The sequence below is a fragment of the Tachypleus tridentatus genome, chromosome 13 (assembly GCF_004210375.1).
Source record: "Tachypleus tridentatus isolate NWPU-2018 chromosome 13, ASM421037v1, whole genome shotgun sequence".
Lineage (NCBI taxonomy): Eukaryota > Metazoa > Arthropoda > Merostomata > Xiphosura > Limulidae > Tachypleus > Tachypleus tridentatus.
The window spans coordinates 91225139-91235732 of NC_134837.1; the positions used below are offsets into that span (position 1 = coordinate 91225139).

Here is a 10594-nt window from a genome sequence, read left to right on the forward strand (position 1 = left end):
GGCTATCTGTGCTAGCCGTCCCTAATTTAGCAGTGTAAGAATAGAGGGAAGGCAGCTCGTCATCACCACCCACCACCAACTCTTGGGCTACTCTTTTTTCAACGAATAGTGGGATTGACCGTCACATTATAACGTCCCCACGGTTGGGAGGGCGAGCATGTTTGGCGCGACGGAGATACGAACCCGCGACCCTCAGATTACGAGTCACACGCCATAACACGCTTGGCTATGCCGGGCCCAAGATGACAGTCAATCCCACTACTCGTTTATAAAAGAATGGCCCAAATGTTGGTCGTGGATGGTGATGTCTAGCTGCCTTCTAATCTTGCACTTATAAATTAGTGACGGCTAGCGCAGATAACTGTCGTGTAGTTTTGCGCAAAATTCAAAACAAAGAAACAACCAAACATATTATCATTCACTCTTACGTGCCTTCTACAACAATGTTAAGTAAAATGGTATGACGTTGTCGCTGCCACAGAAATTACTCTACAGATAATATCAAAGGTCTTAAAACGTCAATATCGTATCTTTATTTTGCTAAGAAAACAAACATTATTTAGCACATCATAAATTAATACATTCATTTCCTTTACTAGTTTATGAGAATATTGTCTGCATAGAGAGGAAACCGTGTCTAAGTCAAAACTCAACACTTTCTAATTAATATTTTCTTTGTTATGATTTTTTTTCACTATAACAGTAAAGTTTTCGAAAAATAATATAGTTATTATGTTGATGATTCAATATGGGTTTACGAGGTCTGTTCAAAAAATACGTGGACTGTTTGAATTGCGCGGCTCCAGTTGGTTCCAGGGTAATCCGTTTGGTGTCACTAGGTTCGCACAGATCAGCTGATTTCGACGCCATTTCCCGATTGCAGATATCTTCATTTGTGTATTAGCTACGCGGTTTTAAGTGAAGTGCGATTTTTTCGTTTGGCGGATTTCAGAATGAATGACCTGAAGGAGCAACGACTTGCTGTGAAATTTTATGTTAAACTTGGAAAATCTGCGACTGAAACTTTTGCTATGCTTAACACGGCTTACGGTGATGTTGCTATGAAGCGTACGGCATGTTTCAAGTGGCATGAACGTTTTAAGGATGGTCGACAGTCCATTGAAGATGATGAGCGTCCTGGACGTCCTTTCACGTCAACTGACGACCCACACGTCGACAAAATCAACACCCTGGTGCGGGCAAATCGACGTCTGACTGTCAGGGAGCTTGCTGAAGAATGTGGGATATCAGTTGGATCTTGTTACGAGATTTTAACCGAAAAATTGAAGATGCACCGCGTTGCTGCGAAATTTGTGCCTCAGATCTCGTGAGTTTTTGGCCAAACACTCGATCACTGTTCTTCCCCACTCCCCCTACTCACCTGACCTTGCTCCTTGCGATTTTTTCTTGTTCCCCAAACTCAAAAGACCCTTGAAAGGAAGAAGATTTGAGGCGATTCCCGAGATTAAGGTAAATGCGACGAAGGAGCTGGAGGACATTACAAAAGAAGCGTACCAGGACTGTTTCAACAAGTGGAAACACCGTTGGGATAAGTGTTTGCGTTGGGTAAGAGAGTACTTTGAAGGGGTCCCAGACCTGTAACTTCTAAATAAAGTACATTTTGTTTTATGACGTCAGTCTGCGTATTTTTTGAACAGCCCTCGTATTTATGAACTTGGGCACATTTTGGCATTATAAATTCTGCCAAAATGTGCCCAAGTTTATTTCAGTGAGCATTCTGGTCAGACGATCTGCTGCACTAAGTCCTAAATGTTGTCTGTGACAAATGGAACTACATGAAAGAGTAAGAAAGTAAATAATTTAGCTTATTTCTTAAAAGTTATAAGGCATAAAACATAGAGTAACCATGCTTAGGTAACAATTTGTATTACTACCTTATTCCAAGATACATACCATTTCTGAAACACGTTTCCTATAAAAAGAGAAACAATACAAAAGCAATATGCGAAATACCCAATAATTCCTCCCTGTACAGTTTTATTTACATAGATTATTAAGTTGTAATAAGGGTACAGCAAATTTACTATGAAAAAAAAAATACTGCATAAAATGACCTTTCTTTTTATGATATTTAGGCAGTAGAAAATGTATTTTCATTTGCAGGGGGGATAAAATGTACCCCCTCCCCAAATAAGATAATATAAGACATTGGATCTGCGTTTTTTTATGGTTTTTTTGGTAAAAATGAAAAAGGAGAATATTTTGATTCATTAGGATTATTTGTACATAACTCACCAAGAAAAACTGTCAAACATGGACTTACAACCAAGAACTACTACAAGAATCACATACATCTGTATGTGAACAATATTGTATATATTATGCTTATTACTGTTATGAAAAAATATCTGATCAGATCTCATCAAGTGCTTTATAAAAACATATGGTTTTACATATTTTTCTAAAATCTAATGAAGGATATAATAAATTAACAATGTTTTCAAGGGGGCCACTTTTTGCCCAACACCTCTATATACTGTCTTGATTTATTCACAAGACAAGTATTTGTATGCACTCTGTCAACAAGTATATATTCTTAACACAACCTAGATTTTAGTATCTCAAGACTGAAACTCTAGAGTTAAAAAGGATACAAGTTGTGGTGCGAGTTTCTCCATACGTACTTCACCAAGACTCACATGTAAGCAGTTTGTTGTCCTTAAATAAGCATTTGTTTTCAAATCAAGTCTCCAACTAGTTATTATAAAATTCTAACATAGTAATCTTCTGATTAACTTATTATTTACACTGGTAAAGTTACCATGTTAAGGTGCAATACATGTATTATTCAGATTCTGCTACAGTAGTTCAGACACTCTTTTTAATAGTATAGAGGGTTATCATGCTATGGTGTTATCAACATATTTTATGCAACAATAATTCAGACTGGTATATCGTTAACACTACACAGAGTTATCATATTATGGTGCTATAAGTACATGCAGTGTTCAAAGTCCATGATAGTAATTCAGACTGCTATACTGTTAACATCACATGGGATTATCATGTTAAGACATTATCAGTACTTGTACTAATCAACCTTGTAGAAGTAATTAAATATGCTGGCAGCTCAGTTACTACTTTATATGTTACTCTGCATAAAATGCTACAACAGTGGATACTAAACATGGAAAACCAGCAGTGCCTAATTTGGTTTTGAAATACAGTTTATAATTTACAGATCTAGCTGTGATAGGAATAATTTATTCACTTTGCATATTAAGGATTTGTGAGATCATCTATTCATGTTATAAACTTATAGATATGTCACAGGTTTCCAGATCATCTTTTCACAAAAATAAGGTGTGAAGTAATTTGGAACTACTCCAAAATGCAAATGTGTGAGATAGAGCCCATGGATTAGGCTGTAGACTTCTTGCATGGTTATGCAGACCCACCATTATACCTCATGATCCATTCTTCTCAATTCTACTGGTCATATTCACTGTTTTGTATAATATCGTTTCTTTAATGTACGATACTTCTTTAGCATGTACAGTGCCTCCAGCTCCTTGATAATATACTGGCCCCGAGCCAACAGCATCTCGAGCTGGGGGGATTCAGCCACCTCTCTGTTTTTCATGAACGCTGCCTTTAAACGTGTGCGGAAGTAATCATGTCCTTTTGGGTAGTCACGTCCTAAGTACAGTAGCTGTAAATTACACAGTCTACAATTATTGTTTTGTAACGATATGCCTTTTATGTTTAATACTTATTACATACTGTTTTAAATTATACTCACAACACAATATATAAGAAACAATCAAATAAACGTAATGTTGATGAGAAAAGACACTATAATGTAACATAATCCATATAACTACTAAGTAATTTTTAATATACTTTAACAACAGATTATTCATTTAGCTTCAACATCAAAACATCCATTCCAGGTTTTTCCAACTGAAAAGCAGATTCCCTTCCTTGAGCCTTTAAACAATTTATCTTAGTAATATATATGTAGATGAGCTTTGAAAACCTACACATATAAGAAAAGACTGACACTCACACTCTAGTGTTCAAACCTGAGCTATAAAATCTCTTCTTTAATATGGTTAGATACTTGAAATTCCAAAACTCAAATTTTACAGAGAAAAACACATACACTACAACTAATGTTACACACAAAACAAAACACCACCACAACTGTTATATACTTTTTGTATGAATGAAACATTAAAATAATGATGAGACATGGTGTATGACAAAAAATCTTGCTATAACTAACTAAATTTGTTAAAAGTTTGACAGCAAATAAGGCCTAGTGAATAAAGGCCAATTACTAATATCACTGACTGATGAATAAATACTTACTAATTATGTCATTAACACTCCTTCGGAAAGTGGGGCCTAATAGGCCCCAGAGCAACTTGAAAGGTTATTAATATTAGGCTAATAAATTTGTATTTAAATGAAATTGCTATTTCATTTGATTTCATTAATCATTAAATACAAATTTATTAGCCTAATATTAATAACCTTTCAAGTTGCTCTGGGGCCTATTAGGCCCCACTTTTCGTAGGAGTGTTAATTAATGAATAAAGGCCTACTAATCATGTCAATCACTAACTAATGAACCATGTCACTAACTGATGAATAAAAATCTGCTACATATGTTATTCACTACTGAATAAAGACCTGCTACATACGTCACTCAGTAATGAATATACTTAATAATCATCTTACTAACTTATGTCTACCTAAATTTAATGTTTTTCAACTAGCTAGAAAGCAGCGCTAAATCAGTGAAACAGGTCAGTTCTGTAATTTATAAATAATCAAAAAGCAGACAAGATGCAGCTTCAGTTTTTTAGTAATACTTACATATTTTACATTATTCATAATATTTATTTAAAAAAAAATTTCAATGTGTTTCACATAATTTGGTAAATGAAATATAGTATTAAAAACTACATGTTTCTAGAATTTGGCTTTTTACTTTTAAGTGATCTTTGAATGTAAGAATTAATAATTATAATATATTTTAAATTAAACTGATTATTTTTGTTAAGAGTTAACAAATTTGTTTATAACAAATAAAATTTTATTTTAAGAAATTCCTGACAAATAAATTTTTTGGTCTATTTTCAGAACATATTACTCATCTAAAAGTTTAACTTTGTGATTAAAAAAAACATTTTTCTAGTTACAACTATGATAACATTATCTGGATTTTGAATGTTATACACACAACAATAATGGTATATATTTGGATAGTTAACAACTTCTATACCAAACCTATGCTTTTTTGTCACAAATTTAAAAACATACATTTTTGTATAGCTGTATAGCATGACTTTTATAGGTAGCCATCTGACTTTTCTTTTACCATTTACAATTCATCCACAACCGAGATGTTCAGATCTGCAACCACTTTTCAAGGGCAATGATTTGCTAAAAGAGGATAAATACAACCTTCATTACTTGAAATCACCAATTTGTGCCTGAAAGAGATCAATATCTTTTCTAATTTTTCTGATAAAGGAACAGGTTACAATTAACCAAGAGCGTTTAACTAGATACGTATGCTTCAGACTTGTGAAATAAATTCAAATTGTTGTGTAATTACCCTCAGGGTACTAAAGCACAAAACAATTTATAGTGAGTATTCAAGCGTGTTTAATATTTCTGAACTTGTGACAACAAGCATGTTAATATAAAGGAGAATCCTCTCTCTCCACTGAACAGCTAGTAAATTTCTTTTTATTTCTCTGATTTTATGTAATTTCACTCAAGAACTATCTGCACTAATCATCTTTAATTTTGAAATGATAGGTTAGAGGGAAAGCAGCTAGTCAGCACCACCTGCCACCAACTCCTGGCTGCTCTTTACCAACAAGTAATGAAATTGACGATCATATTATAATGTCCCCATGACTGATAAGGACACAAATGTTCCGTGGGAAGAAATTTATTTCTACTGAAAAGTTAATAAGTGTTCTGTGACAATAAGTTCCAAGTCTCCAGTAGAGAGTACGTCTCTTGTGAACAAGTACCATGTCTTTTCCAGTAGCTAGACTCTCCACTGAATAAGTACCAAGTCTTCTCCAGTAACGAGAATCTCTCCACTGAATAAGTACCAAGCCTTTTCAGTAGAGAGAATCTTTCCACTGAATAAGTACCAAGTCTTTTTCAGTAGAGAGAATCTTTCCAGTGAATATGTACCAAGTCTTTTCCAGTAGTGAGAATCTCCCCACTGAATAAGTACCAAGAATTTTCCAGTAGGGAGAATCATTCCACTGAATAAATACCAAATCTTCAGTAGGGAGAATATCTCTAGTGAATAAGAACCAAGTCTTTTCCAGTAGTGAGAATCTCTCCACTAAATAAGTACCAAGGCTCCAGTAGACAGAATGTCTCCACTGAACAGTTACAAAGTGTCCTATGGAAAGACTCTTCTCTCCATTAAAGTTACTAAGTATCCTATAAGGAAATTTTTCTCTATACTGAACAGCTACTAAGTATCCTGTGCAGATAACCTTTTTCTTTAATTTACTAAATAGTTAGTATGATCTTTTTCATTTTTTGTTTATGTATTCATTATGATTTTATTGTTCTTCCTTACTCTTGAATAAGACATGTCCAACCAGAAAAAAGCTTTTATCCAGCACATTTAATGCACATTATACAGGTCTTAGTTCTAATATATTCTCTCTCTCTCTGTTTTTACTAACTCATATGGGGCATAATACTAACTATGCAAGTGAAAACCAATTTTCAGAACAGAAAGAAATTGAGTTATTTGTGTATTTATCCAAAACAGTTTTTAGTTTAAAAATTGTATATGTTAACCAGAAAAGTTACCAAAACCATAACATCCTTTAGTATTTTTCTTTTCTCACCATAAACAGATGAATGAAATATTTCTGTTTCTAATAGAAGAAAAAAAGAAGTACACAGTTTTTACAAGCATATCTCTATACCGTATCTACATTTTTTCATGTTGTACACATGAAGCAAATATTGTTCATCTAATACAAGAATTATCTAAACCCAAATATAGAGAAATGTGCTCAACTAATTAACACAAAAGTGATGACCTACAATTGCCTCGTGTTTTAAAAAGTAGTAAATATCTATATGTAAGAAATGATTATCATCTTATAAAAACAAATAAAACAAGTTTATCTTTCTCAAGGATTTTGTTTTTAAACTGTGTTTCTTACAAAATTTACAATTAGAATACAACATAAGCCTAGTTAAAACTTGCAGTGCCTTTTTATTCCATCTGTAAATATCAATGAATGTAAATATTACTTTCACACAGATGGCACTCTTTCAAAGTGTGCATCTTATATGACAGGACTCAGGTTTTACTAACTTCAAATAAATTCATATGTTTTAAATAAATGATGTAAGCTCATGTAGTCTTTTCATCATAAAAATTCCTTTTGGAGATTGAAATTATTAGTCATTTCACTAAAATAACAAGTTCAGGATACTTGTTTTTCAGGTAAAAGTCACCATTCTATAATGCTATATAAAAAACATATTTTTGTCTCTCTTTCATGACTTCAGTTAACAAAAAAAAACAATCATTTCTGTAGCACCTCTCAGCTTACTAATTTGTTCATTTTAATATGAAAAAAATAAGTGTACAAGTGATCTGACCGACATCCTAAACAAGGTTATACTAAAAAACAAATTATTTAATTAAAATACTCACTTCTTTTCATTATTTCTAAACTTTCAGTTGACTGGGTAAAGTTTTTGTCACTAATAATACCTTTTCTGCATCCATAACACTAACTCTCTCACAAGTGAGCAATTCACAAAGAAAGTATTGAACCTTATTTTATGCAATACAACAATACTTCCCTTATAAATAATCAATTCATAAAGTATATAAACAATATGTTAATATTCCTCTTACAAATAAATAGCACATATAATAGATACCAAACCTTATTTTAAACAATATATGAATATTCTTCTTATAAATGAGCAGTTCATAAAACATCATGTACATTCCAAGCCTTATTTTAAACAATACATCAATATTTATTTTACAATTAAGCAGTTCATAAAATATCATATACATACTAAACCTTATTTTAATTTAAACAATGTACTAATCTTTCTTGTATGAATAAGCAATTCATAATGTGTCACGTATACCAAACTTTATTCAACATAATTTTTACCCACTCAATCTACAAGTTAAAGCTTTTTGAAGAATGAAGCATTTATCACAGAACTGGTATTTTCCAATACTTTAGTAGTATATGAAAAAGTTTACAAAATTATCCAGAGTACTAACAAAAACACACATTTAAAACTTGGAAGAGGCTTTAGCAGACAGTTTTATTTTCTAACATTCAATTGATGTATGGAATAAGTTGCTAACAGCAGTAAATTAAGCCAGCAATTTGCAGGAATTTAAGAGAAAAATCAAGGATTTTCTGAGTATAATTTTTTTACTCCAAGGGCATGTTTGCAACACAGCTTTGAACAGTCAGTTGGTTGCCTGTTATCCACAGGTTATGTTAAATATTAAAAAAACATATATATATATATAAATTAAATTATTGACATGAAATTATAAGTACAGTAGACATAAAAGAAGACACTTGTTGGGGTCAATCTATTATTATCTTAAGAGTCACTTGCTCCAAATATTAGAAATAAAAGATCCCATTCATTAACACAACCCCCTTTCTTCCAATTAATCAAATTTTGACTTTTACACCAATTCGAATATTCAAAGCCTCCAGTTTAATCAGCATTAAGTCTAGAACTTAGTGCTAAAATGCAAGTTTGGATACAGTAAGCAGAATGCTTATTTGCACTCAAGAACAAATAAACAAAACAATATACTAAACATTGCATCAAATAATATAAACCTTTCAATAATTAAGAATATTACCACATACATTTTGCAATGATAAAATAAAATTCCATACATAACTACTTTTAAACTTTTTTTTTAAAGTTACAATGCCCATTTCTCCAATATTCTTACACTTTATTAGAATTATTATTTTGGTTATAAAATTCAGTGATGCTTGAATCAGTGGTACAGTTTGGTGAATTATCAATATTAAAAGGTTTTATTTGTTTGTAGTTAACTACAAAACTACACAATGGGCTATCTTTCCTCTTCTCACCATGGGTATCAAATCATGATTTCGAGTGTTGTAAATCCGACTAAAAGAGGTTTAACAAGTCCTAATGCATTGTAATAAATGTAGAATTTTATAATATTACCTTTAAAGCAAAGTACGTTTACAAAATATTTTCGAATACTATTATTTCATTTTCGACTTTGTAAATAAGAATTGCTAAATTGATAAAAGTTGCTACGTTAAAATATATCCATTCGATAACATTACCACGCTTTTAATAATAAATTAAACAGTTATACTTAAACGCTTATTTTTAGTTAAACAGGCTAAATATTTGTATTCTGGGGCACCTTTTCAAAGTCAAATGGCCCGGCATGGCCAGGTGATTAAGACGCTCGACTTGTAATCCGAGAGTCACGGGTTCAAATTGCCGTCACACCAAACATGCTCGCCCTTTCAGCCGTGGGCGTTATAAATATATGGTCAATCCTACTATTCGTTGGTAAAAGAGTAGCCCAAGAATTGGCGGTGGGTAGTGAAGACTAGCTGCCTTCCCTCTAGTCTTACACTTATAAATTTGGGACGGCTGGTGCAGATAGACCTCGAGTGGCTTTGCGCGAAATTCAAACCAAAGTCAAATATTCTTTATACATTGTATATATACATATATATAATGATTTGACTGTTAAGAGTTTTAATCCTTTTTTATTGGGTGTTATAGAACTATGTAAGCGTAAGTGGATTACACGTTTATCAATGCATGCTCAAAATAAACACTACTACTACTCAGTAATAATAACATCACTACTACAGTACAGGTATAGGCTATACAAGATAAATAATATTACTAACACTGGCGAGGAACTGGACGTTTTACAAGTTACAACTAATATTTGATTAAAACTTTCAAAACATAAATCTCATTCAAATAACAAGTAGATGATTTCTACTCACGTTGCCTAGTGTTATTTTTCTGATAAAACTATTAATGTTACACAGGAAAAATATATATATATATCCAAGAAGAAATAAAACAAACAGTATGATTCAGTTCCTTCTACGTACGTCATTCCCACCTGAAAATAGTGTATAAAAAGAGCTTCTAACTTAATATTGTATCCATTTGACTTCTAGCGTCTCATTATTGGTTAATTATTAACCAATGGAATAGCTAACTCCGCGTGCACGTGCATTTGTTGTCAGGTTCTCTCGTAAGTAAACAACTCGAAAGACATGGTCACTTTTAAAGCATAACAGTGACATTGATAAAATATTACGTAAAATTTATATTTTTCGGAAAAATAATGAATTAACACATTAATTTTTAAAGCCGTAGGTTCACTACAGTTAAATATGTTTTATCGTGGACTTCGTAAATTATAAGCTCCATAACAAAACGGCATGTACTTAAAAGTAAACACCACTAAACGAATAACAATAACACAGATACTAGGTCAGAGTGAAACGTTGCTATATGCAACATTCACATAAATAAAAGAGATTAACAC

The 10594-nt window shown here is 32.3% G+C and overlaps 1 protein-coding gene across 2 annotated transcripts; it reads right to left on the reverse strand.

Moving 5' to 3' along the window:
- Positions 1 to 501: 501 nt before the first annotated feature.
- On the reverse strand, positions 502 to 10187 carry LOC143237856 (electron transfer flavoprotein regulatory factor 1-like). 2 transcript variants are annotated; one of them, XM_076477539.1, is made up of 3 exons: positions 10041 to 10187; positions 5293 to 5415; positions 502 to 3673 (listed from the first exon to the last, which is right to left on the reverse strand). In XM_076477539.1, the coding sequence occupies exons 2-3, from the start codon at positions 5332 to 5334 to the stop codon at positions 3464 to 3466; spliced, it is 252 nt and encodes an 83-aa protein (XP_076333654.1). In that variant the 5' UTR covers positions 5335 to 5415; positions 10041 to 10187; the 3' UTR covers positions 502 to 3463. The 2 variants fall into 2 exon arrangements, with proteins under 2 accessions (XP_076333654.1, XP_076333655.1); XM_076477540.1 differs by having other exon boundaries at positions 10152 to 10170.
- Between the last annotated feature and the right edge of the window lie 407 nt (positions 10188 to 10594).

Coding starts and splice junctions, on each gene's coding strand:
- LOC143237856 (XM_076477539.1), bottom strand. CDS start 5,334: ATGGCTACCTATAAAAGTCATGCTATACAGCTATACAAAAAT. Junction 3,674..5,292: donor CTATACAGCTATACAAAAAT/GTATGTTTTTAA, acceptor TGTAATTTACAG/CTACTGTACTTAGGACGTGA.